The 17,386-nt window shown below is 43.0% G+C and overlaps 1 protein-coding gene across 1 annotated transcript in view; it reads right to left on the reverse strand.

Moving 5' to 3' along the window:
- BEND7 (BEN domain containing 7) overlaps positions 1-9,482 on the reverse strand; it is a 49,356-nt gene extending 39,874 nt beyond the window's left edge. Inside the window, exons 1-2 of the mRNA XM_054399439.1 lie at positions 9,279-9,482; positions 5,347-5,430 (exon numbers count right to left, since the gene is read on the reverse strand). Of these exons, the coding sequence (XP_054255414.1) occupies positions 5,347-5,430; positions 9,279-9,339 (145 nt within the window). The 5' untranslated portion in view covers positions 9,340-9,482. The remainder of the gene's footprint in view (positions 1-5,346; positions 5,431-9,278) is intronic.
- Positions 9,483-17,386: the final 7,904 nt, after the last annotated feature.

Below are 17,386 nucleotides of genomic sequence, written 5' to 3' on the forward strand. Positions count from 1 at the left end.
CAGCACAAGTTACAAGCTGGGGACTTTGACTACCCTAAGGTAACATACAGGGATATTTAAGCTGTTTTAGTTGAGGCATCTTGGCAGCGTTCTAAAACACCATTTCAAAAGCACTTCCCTATCTTTACGTCACCACACAAAGCAGTAAGATTCTGCCTGCAGGAAAAGTGGATCACCCTCAAATTAGACCCTCTACTCCTAAACCAAGTGTGAAAGTATATGGTCTGACTGACACCCTGACTGCAATGAAATGTGGAAAGTTAAATAAGCAGCACAAACACTAATGCACACAACACAATTTGCAGAATTAAAATCAAGATCAGAACCTGGGACCATTTAGGATGTGGAGGGCTTATTTCCATGGAAGCTGGATCAGCCTAGGTGGCCTCACCACTGCCATCACAAAGTAACTCTTTCGAAGAGCTTGAGGAAACACTTTCAAAACATCCCACAGCACCAGATACAGAAGCAAAAGTTACACACTTCCATGACACACTGCAACAGCTAAATCACTCAGCAAAGGACAAGTGAGCAACTGTTCAATAAATGTATATATTAATAGGGTCATATAATTTAAAAATTAGTAATAGATATGCAAGAACTTCCCCCAGTTCTTGGAAATATCCCAGGTCGAGATGAAGCTTCAGCCCCAAAGGGAAATGCTTTACAAAGTTAGATCATTGGAGGACACAGATACATAAACCACACTTTTCTGCAGTCTTAATTACAGAAACTACTATTGCAACAGTTAGACTTGGGATATAATTCTATTAAAAGTAACAAGTGACTTCACAGATTTGTGTTAAGTCAACTTTTTTCTCTGTGAATAAATTGCAAAGGATATTATTTCTGGAACAGAATAAATTCTTGAAATTAGTGAATAACTTATGCATCGCTCCCCTGCTCCAAGAACACATTATTTATTTTTACCATGACATAGCGAAGTTATTAATCTGCTGCCTTCCGTTTCAACAACGTGAAATGCTGTAAAATGCACAGACACCTGCATTACAGTACATTTCAGTTCCACTTTATATCAGTCATAAACATCTCTGTTTTGGACATCTCTTCAAAACAAATGCTCCAAGCACACTGTGCATAGCATTCGATTTTATGAAACTATAAAAGTTCTTCACTGTTAATTACACAGACAAATGTCTCATCACACATTTGATTACCAGGATAATATAATTAGTTTTCAACATTAACCTTTCAAACACAGAGCCTGAATTTCAAGTTGAAAGCACTGTAAAAACACTCAGTCTGGAGGTGTATCATAGTTCCGGTTCTTGTGATAATAATAAAATATTAAGACTGAAAAAAGCCAGTGTGGTGCATGCAAAAGATATGCATTTTTTTAATAGATAAGCTAGGTTTAATCAGCACTGTCCACAAGATGTGGATGTACAGTCCCCTCACAGAATAGCTTAGATTGGAAGGGACCTCAGAGGTCATCTACTCCAGCCTCCTGCCATGGGCAAAGGACACCTCTCAAGTAGACTCAGCTTGCTCAAGGCCTCATCCAGCCTGGCCATGAACACCCCCAGGGAGGAGGCATCCATAACATATTCCAGGATCTCACCACCCTTGTACTGAAGAGCTTCTTCCTTAGATACAGTCCAAACATACTCTCCTTCATCATAGAACCGTTCCCCCTTGTCTTATCTCTAGACACCCTTATGAAAAGTCCCTCTCCAGCCTTCCTGTAAGATCCCTTCAGGTGTTGGAAGGCAGCTCTAAGGGCTTGTATTTCTGAGGCTGAGCTAGCAGCTCTGCAACAGAAGATTTGTGCTGGTAACTGGTAAAAGCTGAGGTCAGGTCTGTCTTAGATTTTGTACACATCAAGGTTGAAGCACTCCACTCTGGGCTGCCTCCTCCTTTTCATGTTGAGCAGTCTCTCCTGGTACCACATAACTAAGCCCTTCCCTTCAAAGCAAAGGAGATGCCAGTCTCATCTGCAAAATACAGTAGAGATACTCACCCCAACCTTGAATTTTGTAAAGGCTGTGCTTTGCATGTTCTTTGTCTAGAAGAACATTTCTTCTTGTTTCACATCTTACCAGAACAAAAGCTGGAAGGAGGGAAAAAGCCTCCACACACCCCCCTCCAACATTACACCACACGAGCAAACATACCAAGTTCCATTCAAAAAGCAGTTGGACTTTACACCATCACAACCATCCAAGGTCAGTATCATATTCCTCTAATTGCACTGAAGCTTCCTCCAGTTTTCAGCCTACATTTACACAGAGCCATGTTTCGCTCATCTGTGCTGGTGCAATAAAAGCCGTCTAGGTTTAACAGGTCTTTCCTGACATTTGATCCTTAATTTACCTGCATGGCAAACAAACTAGATTCTCCCAATTTGTACATTTGCCCTAGAAGCTCCCCTCTTCTCAACAGTGCATCTCTTCAGTTTGAGTTCATCACTCTCGACTGTCCAACCAAAACATAGCCACATCCCATTCCTGATACAGTTTCACTTGTTTACAGACTGGCAATAGTTTCAGTTCAGCACCTATTCACATACTAAAGGCTACACCACACTGAGGTTTCAACAGCTGATCCCATGGATTAGTTAAATTGAAGGACAAACCTAAACTGGAGAGCAAACTTGATTCCAAACCAGCAAGGTGGAGTGAAAATCCTTCTCTGATGAATTTTGGCATAAAACAGTGAAATGAAGTGAAGCAACAATTATACCCTGAAGCTCAGTAGACAAGACACTGAGCTGGTGAAAGTGTTGTGATCCCATCATCCCTGAAGCATGATGAAAAATTACTCCATGTAATGTGAAATTTTTAAGGAAAGCTGGAACGTCAAGCATGACTCCTCCCAAATTTCTGCTGAAAGGTGGGAGCTCTGACTCCGAGTGCTCCTCATCTGAGTTCAGTCCCTGCCACTGCTTTCCCTGCATCTCAGATATGTGCCTTTGTCACTAGGAATCTGGGTAAAAGTGGACACCAAAGTAACCTATGGAAAATAAAATGGAGCAGGTTATGTGAGTTCTGAGTAAGTTATTGAATAGAACCCAACCTCGAAAGAGGAAAAAACCCAAACCAAACAGTCTACAAATCTTGCATGGCCATATGTAATTCAGCCTTGTGAAAACCAGCACACTGAGGAAATCTGAAAGTTGGACACTCAGGACACTGTCAGGAAACAGCATGTTTTTCATTTCATGGCAACTGAAGGTGGGCTGCAGGATGAAATACAGCATCTCTGTGCTTCAGTACCTGACAAGGAAAACCCTTGATAGGACTCACATTCTTATAGGTTAAATTCTGACTGTCTCTTTGTGCTGGTTTGAGGCCAGACAGATCCTTTCTTGCCCCAAGAGGGACAAAAGAATGACACTCACACAAACGGATTGGAGAGTGATGGAAAGTTTAAATGGAAAAGCAATTGGTGAAACTACAAGCATAGTGCCAAAAATATCCCAAAGCGCAGAGTCCCTTACGTAACACCCAAAGGCTTCCCAACTCTTCCCTTCTCCCCACCTGACAGTATACCCAAACCCCCAGGGCTCTTTCTTCCCCCCCCTGCCCCCCCCACTGCTAGGCTAGTCTCAGGTGGGCCAGATCTGAGACTTCCCCCCACCCTGACTTTCTCCTCCTGGCATTAGGCCTAAGAGGCCTTGAGATACTCCCCCACTGTTACCCGATAAGAGAGCATCTCCCACAGGAGCAGAGAGGGAAGAAGGAGGGAGAGAATGACTTTGCAGATGGATTTATATGGGGCAGGATTTATGGGTAGAAATACGCCGTTTCCTGTGTCCGCCTCATTGGGTTGGACACTCAGGACACCAGAGGTGTAACTTATGTGGCAGTAACAGAAGGCACCCAGCTTAAACTGCCACGCTCTTCAAACAGGTGAACTTTAGGCACTTAAATGCCAGGGCATGTTCAGTTACGATGACAAGCTGGGTATACTCAAAAAAACCAAAACCAACACCCCAAAACAAACCTGAAGACAACACAGCCAAAACAAAATCAGAATCAACTGGTCTGACTTGTGGCAAAGATGTCAAAGCACAGAAGCATCCAGGCTTAAGCAACTGCTTAATTCCTGCCTAAGCTTTATCATGACTTAGGGCTGGAAGAGAACATATTCAAAGTAAGCCTTTGGTGGAATTCACTCCATCTGGTTTATGAGAGTCCACCAAAGGTGCTTACAGAACACAAAATTCAAACAAAATACAGCAGTCACCCTCACTGCTCCCTGGAAATGGATGTAGGAAGAAGTATTTGCTCAAAATCCTAATTGCCAGAAGCCAAGAAGGCAATTTAACATAGCTCTCACCCTTGTGTAAATATTCCAACCATCAGAAAATTCCACAGTGCCCAGCACACCCTCCTGTCTCTCCCATTTGCTGCTGACCTCTACAAGAGGATATGGCACTATGAATTAAGAAGACAAAGGCATTTTGCATGCAGATTGACTTGAGGTGCTGATGCACACACCTGAAATCAATGCTTCTTGCTGGCTCCAGGAGGCAAAATATACTGATTAGAGAAACTTTACATCACCCTATAAACAAGCAACAGTCATCACAGTAGCTTAAAAATCTGGTCCTTACTCCTCTGAATTTGTCCTGCCAAATGTTTGCCAAGAAGTGCTTTGCCCAGGTGAGGTCCTGGATGTGACAGGAGGGGACTGGAAACAGGAAAGAAAGAAGCACTCTGCAGCAGAGGAGTTATACTGGACAAAAAGCACACTGCCAGGAAAGATAAAGGTTTGCTGATAACCAGTCCTATCATGCTGTAGTGTATATCATGCTGCAGACTCTATATTACTTCTCTGTTTTCCTTACACATTTTTAACTGTTGATTTAATTTAATTTTGCCATGGCAGGATTAGCAGGCAAGCTACAGAGGTGAAAGGACATTACATTAAGACAGCACATTAATCCTCTATCCCACCCAAGGCAGAAGCAAAACCAAACAAATAGCAGCTTCCTGGAAATTGAATTTCTGTTATCCAGATGTCAAAGATGTAATACCCCAATTACACAAACTATTGCCAGTGAAGCATGCCAGTGAATATGCAATGTAAATGGGGTGAGCACAGAGCTGCAAAACTGCAGAGTCAGCATCTGGCTCTCTGAGTGAGTGATAATTAGCACTGTGTGTAGACACTAATAAACATTTATGTCTGAAATTACAACTTTTAGCAGTGTTAATAAAGGATATATTGGCAATTCTTAGAATAAAAGGGTCTTGAAAAGAATGTCATATTAAACAATGGCAGGCGCTTCCTGTGCTTGCATAGAGATTTTTTTTTTTCCTCCCTAATTGCAAATGGCCACGCTATGTTGCTTGGAAATTAATCAACACAAGCACATACCTAAGAAAACTGGTTGTGTTTCTTTGGTCTCCCCATTAACATCATTGCTGTAGTCAGAGATCTTATATATCTCATGATGGTAATCTGGAATGAAAAACGATAAAAAAAATTAGAACTCAAGTGAGCTGGAAAAAATGAAGGCTGAACACATTGCTACAGTTTTACTACATAATTTATCAATATATCCGCAGTTTATTTTATGTACATCAAACTAACCACAGAAAATGTGCTCTGTATCAGCACCTCCTAAAAAAAAAAAAAAACTTCACTCGCACTGGAGAGACTCAGCTCAAATATTTCACAGATTTTAGGGAATAGCTATGCCTGCCCTAAATTACTGTGTTCATTTTCACAGCAAATTATCCCACCAGATGCCAATTATCTGGCTTCTTGCTTTACAGATGGAAAACAGATATATAACGAAATCTTTACCTTCCCAGAGACCAAGGGAAACTGTTAAACTTCACCTCAATAAGAAAATCAGCAAGGTACATTAGGAACGCATCATTCAGCTATCCTGACTCATATTGGTGTCTGGAGGATCAGGGACACCTCAGGATATTTACCCCTAGAAACTAATGTCTGTGATGACCCTTAGAATAAACATTAACATTTCATATGCAGAGATGTTACAGGATTTAAAGCAAACAAATAAATAAATCACCACTAAATTTCTATTTCAAAAAGAAGAATGCTTTGCTGTGCAAGTCTCTGCTGTAATCCCAGGCAGGTGTTCAGTAAAACCAGAGCTTTATTTACATGTGTACAGAGGAAATAGTAAGCCCAACATTAAAAAAAAAAAAAAAATGGTGTGTAAAGACAGCTTTCTTGGATGCTATTTCTGACTTTTGCTATTGGCACACACTTTGTCCTTCGGCAAATCGCTCAAGACTGAACAATATACTCAGTGTCTTGAAACAGCCACCTCCTCACCTAAGTCCTTTAACACCCTCCCAGTTTCCAATGCTCTCAGATACTCCCTCCATAAACTGGTTTTTATGGTTACCCGCCTCACAGAAAGCGAGGCAGAGATTAACTCCTAGAAGAGCACTTTGGGGGATTCGCTTAAAAGGCACAACTGAAACAGAAGGTGGCATAAGCAGCTCTTCCTCCTGCGAGCAGCACACCTGCACCTCTGACAAAACAGCTACAGGATCAGAAAGGTCTCCTGGAAGCCAAACTTTTTTGTTACGTGCTGCTTATTTGTACAGCACGACTGTCTCGAGGGCACAAGAGAAGGAACAACCCAGTAAGTAAACTAGAATTGAGACTGATACAGCAAAGCAGAAAAGGGCCTGGAAAGAAAATGCGGGGAAGAAAAAACACAACAGGGAGTTGGAGAGGTCAGTGATGAGGTGCTACACAGAAAGTTCCTCTGCCTACGGAGCACGCCCAGCAAGTGAAACGGGTAAAGGTGAAGTTTGAGATATGACATTGAGGAAGTAAAGGCTCCTTTCACAGGCTAAAACTATGGGATTTATGCTGACAGCCTTCCATGGTCATTAGCTGTCATGTTGAGGTGGAGGGATGGAACAGCTTGGTGGGCACCTGGTGGCCAGGCAAGGATATCCCACCACACTCTGCATTTTTATTCTGTTAAGGGCATCCAAGATCTTCTGGGAGTGAGTGTGTGGAAACTAGGAATTAAATAACTTATAGACTCATAGTCCTTAGATATATAGATTACACCTGGTTTCTTTTCTAGCACTTCCCTCCATACATCCAGCTGGTCACAAGACTCTTCTGATCTACAGCTGTTGCCTTCAAGTCACTACACTTCATCCTAGAGGTGGTTGTGTTTTAGTGCAGAAATGGATTTTCTCTTGATCTGGTCATTATTGATCATCTTGCTAAAGTGCTCAGAAGTTTGGGGGTGTAGGGAGGGTGCAGAATAAGCACTGTATGGACACACATTATCAACAGATGGTGTGTTACCAACAATTGACACAGCATATCCTTTTCTCTCTGGTTTCCTTCTTCTGCCTCAGATGTCACAGTCCAGGCGCTGCGAAATCCATATCAATTTCACAACAGTAAACACTAAACTGTGACATTATGGAATGACTCCTGCAAGAGGCAAAGGCCAATTACAAGAGACAACTATTTATACGCAATTATCTTTCTAATCAACTGTGATAGAAAAAGAGTATGTGAGTGTAGACTCACATGCAAAATGTGATTTTGATCTCCTCCAGCCTCCCAAGTACATAATTTTCTCTCTAGGATATGTTTTAGTGTAGCTTTCTATTTGACTTTCCATTTGCAAAAAGAGACCCCAGATAAAGCAAGAATTGTTAATACTGTACTGTTGTAACTGAATTTACCTATTAAGACAAGGTTAAATAGATTGTCTTAATACACTGAGGCATACTTAAACCTGTAATGAGTGGCAACTGAGAAATGTCAAAATAGTCATCTATTTCTGATAGTGCACATATTCTTTTTACAGCTCCATTAGAACAGAAATAAAACCATGTCTTCAATTTCAGTTTTGCTTTTCCACCTGTTTCACTTTCAACGCCCACCCCTTCCAGGCTTCAGCCCAGTCCTGCACTAACTCTGCCTCCAAGTCTGGAGCGTGTTCAGTACCAAAACCCAAACCTGTTCTTTGTAGAACTGAAACCCTCGACAGTTTTGCTAATTCCTACAGGTCCCCAGTACACTTCAGACAAGTCTGATCGGTCACTGCTTCTCTAGTTTTTAACAGCGAGTATGTGCGATGCTTCAGATCCCCTCACAACGATACAGCAGTTATTTACGATTTCTACCAAATACATTTATTTCCATCTTTATAATTCTTCCCATTGATTGTGATTTTGCTGAGTGAAGAAATCGCTCCTCAGACTGACACTCATATGTGTATGTGTGTGTCCCCTTTCCTGAAGTGTGACATTACATCCAAGCAGTCACCTGCCTTGAACTTGGCATTCAGGACACACACAGCATTTCATGGAGATATGCCTGTCCAATACTTAAAAGCACAAAAGGAAAAAAGATCTCAAGTCAAATCCATCAGGAAAAAAAAAAAAAAAACCTGAACTACCTCATCAGCTGGAGAAGGGATAAAGCCTCAACCAAAATAAATCCCTAGGACTGGGAAATCCACCTGTTAAAATGCCTACCAACGCCTGGATATTTTTGTTATTTATTATTAAGAAAAAAACCCAAAACAACAAGAAGACTGAATCACAGAGCTATGCTGCCTCCTCGACATAAATCCAAATACTTTCCCGCATGATCTCTTTTAAAATATCCTCTTTTCCCAAAGCAAACACACCCCGAGCGAACAAGTTACACGCCAGCGGCTCTCCCCTACCCACGTACAATTAATTAGCTGCGTGGATTTTTAATAAAGCAACCTCTGTTCGGCTTTTCTTTGAAATACGCAGTTAGGGGGAGGGAAAAAAAAACACCCAAAACACAATAAATCCACAGGAGTTGAATACTAAGAAGGTCCGTTGCTGCTCAAGTGTTATTATTTTTTCGCTCGCTTCCCGATTTTACCTTTTCTCCCCCCTAAGCAGAATTTACCACAAAACACGATCCAACTTTATTTTGTGCAAGATCTGCCTGGAAAAAAAACCCAAGTCCACCTTTCTGGGGTGGATTTGGAGGGGCGATTGTTTTTGAAATAGCAGGAACCACACATACAAAAAATAACGTAAAAAAAAAGGAAGAAAAAAGAAGAAAGGGGTGATTAAAAGAAATAACAATAAAAAAATAAAAATAAGATACATGCAATGGTTTCGGGGAGTTTAACCACAGTATTGCGGAGTTAAATAACAGATACGGGGACGGAGAGGCGATACGGGGGAGCAGGAGCACAGGCGTTTCGTAACGCCCCGCTCCCCCCGGTGCAAAAGTCCGAGCTGCCCCCGGCGAGGGAACAAAGCCCGGGCCACCCCCACCGCCCCCGGTCGCCGCCGCCTTACCTTCGTTGATCAGTTTAAAGCTTTGGGATTTCCTGCTTCTCTTCCTCTGGGTGAACTCCATGGTGCGGGCAGGAAGAAGCGGGGCGGCAGGGCAGCCACCCGGCGGTGGTAGTGGTGGTGGCAGGACCAAGGTCCGTCTCTTTAATCAGCAAAACACGCGGGGGTTGGGAGACGGCGGCTCCGGCGGTGAATAAAGGGATCCGGGACAAGTTGGCTCCGTTCTTCACCCCCCCTCTCCCCGTACCTCCCGCCCCAAACTTTGAGGGAAAGCGGGGTGCGGCGGGGGGAGCCCCGCGGGGGCGATGCCGGGCAGCGCCGCCGCCGCCGCCTTCCCCCGCGCCGGCTGCGCGGCCGCGGCCCGGCGGCGAAGGGCGGCCCGCAATGGCTCGCCGCCGGCTCCGGGACCCCGGTGCCACCTGCTGGGGGAAGGCGGCGCGCAGCGTGGCGCGCCCCGCGGCGGTTCTGCGAGCTCCGGCCGTAAGCCGCCACCCCGAGGCCGGCCCGTCGCCACACGACACACCGGAGAAAGCGTCCGGCGTTCGCCGGGCCCCGCCGCGGGGGCGGCAAAGAGGGGGGCTGGAGGAAGAGGGGCTGAGAGGGCAGCGCCATTTTGTGTCCCCCCTTCCACCGCCTCCGCCCCCCATGCTCGCACATCCCCATCACGGGCACTGGCGTGCTCCCCCTGCCGTACCCCGCCGCCGCAGCCACACGTTCCGCTTCCCGCCCCCGGCACGGTGCTGTGGCCCCGCGGCTCCCCGCCGTGCAGGGGGGTGCCCGGCCGTGAGGAAGCGACGGCCTCTCGGTGCGGCCTTGCGCCACCACCGCCGGGCGCTCGGGGCCGCTGCGCTCGGCAGCGATGGGTTCCCTGAGGGGCACAGTGGGGGAACTCGTAGTGTTTAGTGGGACCGGATACGTTCCCACGCCACGGTCCACTGGGGATGAGGTTGAACTTGGCGATGGTGGGGCGGTGGTGTCTGCTAACGAGGCAAACCCCAGAAACGGCATCGCTGACGCTAACAGCTCCTCTTCCCCAGAAATTATCACAACAACATCCCCACGTGCATCGTGGACCAAAACCCAAAGGAGCGTGCCGAACTGGCAGGGCCAAGGGATACTAGGCTTCACCCGTGTTATTTAAACGTGGATCACTGTAGCAAGAGAGTCCCAGTCCTCCTGGGGAGTGTGTCTGGCAACCCTCCGGTAAGTCGGAGGTCACCGAAGCCACAGGGATGGCCCACAGCTGAAGCCGGTGCTTTGATCTCTTCACCACTTGACACCTTCAGCCATACTTCCAGTTCGCTCACTGCACCGAATTCTTTCCTGTGTAACTTTTTTTTTAAAGTAAAGAGTGCTTTTGCCTGTTGCCTGTAGAGGAAGAAGCCAGGTTTTTACAGTTATGACTGCCGATAACTGAAAACACAGCTCCAGATCATCATCTCGTGTTGTACATGTAGTCAGGCTGTGTTGTGACAAGGAGAAGAGTATGTGATACTCGCATACGCCTACTCCAACAGATGCAAATGCAGATCTTTCCTTGGTTTCTGCAGGAGAATCCCATTGGCTCCAGTAATATTGACCGACCCAATCGCTTGGAATAATGACATAAAATTAGTAAGGGGAAAGTAAATTGAGTGTTAACAACAGTGATTGTGTATTGTAACTTGTGCACAGGCACAGTTGGAGCTGAATTCTCTAGTGCAGGGTGCTGTCCAAATGCCATGCAAAGAGTACCTGGTTCCAAATTGAAAAATAGGCTTAATGGTGAAGCATTATCAGAAAATATGCCTAATGGTGAAATTTATTAGAGTCTGGAAAATTAATTCATGAGGGAGGTGATGGAAACCTCACGGATTGGGTAAGAGTGTAATTTTCTATTAAATTGCTAAGTGGAAAATCCCAGAGGCAATCAATATGCTACTTTTGGAATTTTCCTAAACTTTGCTGTAAGACTTTGTGAAAGGAAACTGGGCTAACATACTATTTAAAGTCCTGCATTATATATTTTTGGGAGGGTGCTGAAGTATCAGAGGTAGATGGATGTCATATGCTGTTTGCTAAATTGTATGAGTCGTATTAGACTGGTACAGCACAGCACAGCTAGGTCTGATAGACAGTAGCAGTGTGCCTAAATTTTGTGTATAAAAAGAGTAGTTTATATTTTAATTTATTTTTTTTTCTCCCCAAGTAGTCTGCAGATTCCTGTCTGCTAACTTTATTTACCAGATTTGGAGCACTGCTGGAATGAGTCTGCTAAAACTATCGTGTTTGACTCTCATCCTTCATGGGACAATAGGAGAATTTTTATAAAGCATAAGGCCTTCATTTACTGTTCAACTCACATGATGGGCTTTATCCTGCGTTTGCCAAAGGAATGTGCTACCAATATGAAAAGGTCTTTTCTGTTTTTTTCCATTACTCAATTTTGTGAAACATTTTGGCATTTAATATATGAAAAAGTGATTTTTCATCAGCTGCTCTCTTTCTCCTTTTTAGTTCTTCTCTTTGTTGGATTTTTTTCACGTAAAGGGACACATGATTTTAAATGACATTTCAGTCTGGGCACTGTAGTTTCAAGTAATGTTTTCTGAGAGTTAGTACATCCCCTTTTTCATTAACATTTCTCATTTTGCTACTTGTGAATTACAGAGATTCATTCTTTTCTATGTGCAGAAAAAGCCTGATCCTGCAAGCAAACCTAATTATGGTTACCCAGATGAGTAAATCTTGCAGTTTTAACTTCTGAAAGCTTTAGCCAGCTTAGGTACCTAGGCCCTGATCTTGTCATCTCATCTGCATAAAAGTGAATTAGAAATTAGGACAAGGTGACTTTAGGTCAAAGTCTTCTAGTTATCCACATAACACGTAGGAGGATCCTGTAGCTGAAAACCAAGCATTCCGTTCTGTACTACTGATGTTTCTCAGCCATGACTTGGAAAAAAAACACATCAAGAACTCAAAGGCTCCTGCGTACAGTAAATTGTGAGCCTGTTGTGCAGCATTTTGGGGTGGGTCTTCTACAACTGGACTTGGACCATCTGCTGATTTGTCATGGGCCACCATGGCGTTATTCTAGCTGGAGAGACCCGGAGATGAAAGTCATCTTTATTCCCTTAGAACGGCTGCCTTGTGTCACCCTAGATAGTTGCCGGCTGTATCGCTGTGGCAGCCAAGTGGCTTGGGATGAAGCACGCTGGCTCTGAGGGGCAGTCTGCTTTTAATTTCATCTTCTGTTTCATTTAATGTCTCAGTATCGGATCCTTATTACACATTAAGAATCCATAGTTCCTTTTTTTCTGGTAAAAATACAGAAAATTCAGAGTATTTTGTATACATTCATGAATAGTCACAAAGTATTTTCTTAATCAGACCATTAATTGAGTAATGTGTTTTTCAAAACACCATGAAATTAGCCAACTAAATGAGGGCTTTATCTTGTGACATATCCCAAGTAAGTATGATTATCCCTGACTATTTCCTACTTACCATTTCATTATGCTGCAAGTTACTTTCAGAATATCCCCTCCCCATTCTAACGGATGTTAATTTTCCAAACAATTTTCTGGTGTGTAAAATGCTTTTTTAATTTTAATTTCAGATGGAAGATCATGAGCTAACCAATTAAACATAATTAATCTAATAACTCTTCAGTATTAAGAGCAGCAGTGCTCTTCACATTAGGATGCCCCAGACTTTTTCTTTGCTTCCAGGTTCACAGGTCTGTCCAGTTAATTGCAGTATTTTGATTATTATTCAGGAAGTATAATGGTGTGGGACAGAGAAGACTGAAGAGTCCTAGAGCAGAAGAGAATTAGATAGGTGTGTTAAGAGCTCCTTCAGCTTCTCAGATGGAAAAACACTGGAAAATGTCTCACAAATTTGATGATTTGATCAGAGGCTTTAAGTCTAATGTCAAGGAATCCATGTGAGGCCAGGAGAATTAGGAAGAGGCTGCCCACTGTCGTATTAACTACTTGTCTTAGAGCCAGAAGAAGTTCAGTGCAATGTTAGGGAGTAGGAGAAGGGTGAAGAGGTAAATTGGAGATGAGGAGCTGCATAGGTGACAGGTTAATAGGTTAGCTCTTTTGGTTAGTTGTGTGTAATAAATGTCATTTAAGATTTCATAAACTCTGGTAGCATTTCCCTTGCAGGTTTCCAGTGATGTTTCTGTGGTCAAACAAAATATGTAGGCAGTATTTTTTTTTCACCTCCCAACTTGGTAATAGGTAATGCTGATGCTGTGCTGTCTTACTACAAACCTTCCCTATGAAGGGGCTTTTGTGTTGGTGTATCTAAAGACTGGGTCATAGAATCATAGAATGGCCTAGTCTCTCAAATAGACTCAGCTGCTCAAGGCCTCATCCAACCTGACCTTGAACACCCCCAGGGAGGATGCATCCACAACCTCCCTAGGCAACCTATTCTTGTACCATTTCAGTTACAGTACTTGACATCTTACTATGTCTCTATCTGTAACTCTGTTTTTCTCTTGGGACACTATTTTTAAATAGCTTATTGTCCATTCTGCTGCTTGTTAATCTTTCTCATATAAATTTAAAACCAAAACCTACAGCATGGACCAATATTTTCATCCCTTTGCCAGCTTAGGGAGACCAAAGCATTCCAGAACTGTTTCAACAATAAAGAATATAACTGAATCTCCCTACAAAGTGTTCTTTGTGGGTGTGGTTACAAACCCTCCGTACTTTTCTGTATCAGGATTCAAACCCCATTTTGACTGTAAGGCTGGGCTTTTCTTCCCTTCTGTCATTTTATGTGCAACTTGGACTAAGCCTGCAAGGAAGGGCAATGTAGTCTAAGAGTCGAAGTTTGGTGATTATCCACTCTGGTCAAATACTTCTAGGATAACTGGATATTAAGGTATTAACTCTTCCTTAGCACAAACCAGTCTCTTGATTTGCATTCTGGGAACAGCTGATGGGGAGACTGAAGTGTTTAAGCAACAGATGTGGTTGGAGGATAAAGAAGAAAAGGTTTCAACAATGTTTTTACAAAAGCTAATGTAGAAGAACAAAAAATGTCTGCTCACATATATGCATGTCCTGTGCTTCTCTGCAACACGGAGGAATCACAAGCTGCACAAATTTTGCCCTGACTCCCAGTTACGAACCAAAGTACGTAATGGAAACTGAGAGCAATGTGAGTAGAGCTCAGTATTTTTCCTAGAACTTTGGAGTTTGTGCTATATAAAGAGTAATAGTGCTTAGAAATCGTAGTCTGGATGTGTCTTTGCATTGCTAACACCTCTGTCTAAAGAGATGAAGTGTAAAACTAGGCTGGCATTGTAGGAAAGGGCATATTTGAGCTGTGGGTACTTCCAGAGCTGCTGTTAATCATGGCAGCCTGAGCACAGCTAGGGTAAGCAGTCTTGCCGCTGATGAATGCTACAGTCTCAAACTGTGGCAGGCTCAGCTCAGGGTCCAGCAGCCCAATGAGTCCCCTGCTAGGAAGAGTTCAAAGGTCATGCTTTGCAATACCTATATTTTGGTGTCAGTTTGCTCCAGTCAAAGCAGCTGAAGGTAGATCTTAGAGTGCAGCCATGGAAAGAGTCGGACACTAGCTACGGACAGAAAATGAACGCAGAATCAGCTGCAGGAACAATAGCATTTAGCAATGTTAGACAGCTCCCTGAGGCTGTGGGATGAAGAAGCCCAGACAACAGCCATCCTCCTCTAAGTCCTGACTGAGACTGATGTGGGGACATGATGCTGTGCCTGCCCAGCCTTCATGCCGTTTCCAGCCTGCCAGAGGGAGCTGCTCTCTCTGTCATGATTCTGCCTTGATCCGCTTCCGTTTCTCCTGCCACACATTAGTAAATGCACTTGCACTAAAATCAATGGGAGTTTGAAAACTAAAAGTAATGTGTGCTTTGGTATGCTACTAATCCACTTATTTGGATCCTCTTACTGCTCCTCTGGGCTGCCCTGATCCTCTCTATCAGCCCACCCAGCTGCTCTGATCTGCTCTCTAAACTTCTGCTGTGGCTATATTAGCATCCCTGTCAACTCACAGGGCTGCTGTCTCAACGCCTTCAATCCCCTCTCCCAATGAGACTCTCTCTACTAAATTATAATCCTAGTAGCTCAGAATACTGATGCAAGCTAAAATAAATTCATGAAAAGTTACTGCAGCTCCTACTAAGATGTTCTACTTCCCTAAATGTTTTCAAAACAGTACTTAGATTTCAGGCTGGAGAAATAGCTTAAGACATGTTCCTAACCACCTGCCTGCTTTGGAGTTCTCAAAAATTAAATTTCACTGCAAGGTTCAATGTAGTTCAGAATCTACTCACACATGCACTTTTTAAAGAGAGATTATGTGAATTTAATATCTGTGTCAGGCTGCAGACTGGCAACATCTGAAAAGTGAAGCTTTTGTTCAACAATAAGATACATGCAGCAGCTTTTTCATTAATGGGCCCCCCTCTGGATTTCCCTTCAGAGATGTGTAGATATTGAAGACTCCATCACCCATTCAATCCCTGACCTCTCTGCTGAGGCAGCCAATGCACCTGAATGAGTATTTTCTCTGATATGGACTCATACTGCAGGGATCAAACTGACAACACAGATCATTCAGTAACAACCTAAAGAAATTTCTTGCTTAAGTTGAACAAAAACTAATGAACTGAAATATACAATACTTCATACGCAACCATTTATCTTCTGTACATGTAAAACCAGAAGAAAAATAGATGCTTTCATGAGCTTTTGTATGATCCAGTGAGATGTGTTTGGTGTTGTGGGGGATGTCTTTGTTATGTTTATTCACCTATAATTTGGATACAGCTAAAATGTCTCAAAAATGAGGGTTGTAAAGTACAGACCTTGCCCTGGGGAAGTCTGAGGATAGAGACAATTGTATGGACCTACAACTTAGTGCATGGATTTTGACAAACCAGTCTGCATTTGCAGGCATTGGTCTTGTTACTGCATCTTTCCTGGAAAGAGTTTGCTGCCTGGATATCTGTAGAGCAGACTGATGCAGCAAGTATATTTTCCACTTAACACCATTTACCTTTACTGCTGAAGTGCTAGAAAGAACATCCACAGAAATATCAACAACAACAAAAAGCAGCATGATCATTTTTCTTCAAGATGTTTTGAATTAGCAGTCACAAATGGTCACAGCTGTCTAAGATGTCTCCTTAGGGACATCTTGGGATTGATTTATTAGGGGCTCTGATGACACCGTGCCATAAGCTGAGTTACCAATACTGTTTCCTGAAACAACAAAATTTTCCTCAGATATTTCTCATACCAGCCAATACGGAAATAATTAGCTATTTTAAAATTTAAAGGTTTTTTTACATTATCTCAGTTTTACAGATAATAAATCTGCTGGGATAGGAATTGACCCATCCATCTTTTAGATAACTTAAACAATTCTCCTAAATATTCCTTTATCAAAACCAGAGGATAATTGTCATTCAAACAGTTATTTCAAGCATGTTTCTAAAAGCCACAGTAGTCTTACTAACCACTAACATCCATATGCTTTTCTAAAGTATTTTAATGGTGCAGTACAGAGATCTGTGCTGGCAGACAGGAACTCTAGGGGTTGATTTACCATGAGAACTAATCAACTGATACTTTAAAAAGCAAACCTAACCAAATTAAAATGTCACCTGCTTCCTTTACCCCTAATAATGCATGGATGTCCTATCCTTTTGAAGACTTCTGTTTGTCAGAAATGGTAGGACCTTTTTTCTGTCATTGCCTCACCTGTGAGCTTTCCTTGTCTTTGCCAGTGGCTTTTATTGTGGTGGAGAATTACCACCTAAGTTTTCTTCTCTCTCACCTCTGGATGAGTGTTTCCGTCTGTGACCTCTTGGAGATTGTGTGCTACTGTTCATGCAATTCTGAAAGGTAAATAAGAAATGTCAAACCTAGTGTATGTGAGTGGCTTAAATTCACTAAATTAAGGGGATGGGCAACTTCTCAATGCAAGAATTGTAGGGAAGTGCAATTTGCAAACATCACAAATGCTACAATGCCAGTTTGGAGCAAATAGTCATGTATGCAGAGGTGACCTGTGGAAGATAGGTCCAGAGAAGGGCTACAAGATTGGTCAATGGGCTGGAACATCCC

Source organism: Indicator indicator, chromosome 3, assembly GCF_027791375.1.
Source record: "Indicator indicator isolate 239-I01 chromosome 3, UM_Iind_1.1, whole genome shotgun sequence".
Classification (NCBI taxonomy): domain Eukaryota; kingdom Metazoa; phylum Chordata; class Aves; order Piciformes; family Indicatoridae; genus Indicator; species Indicator indicator.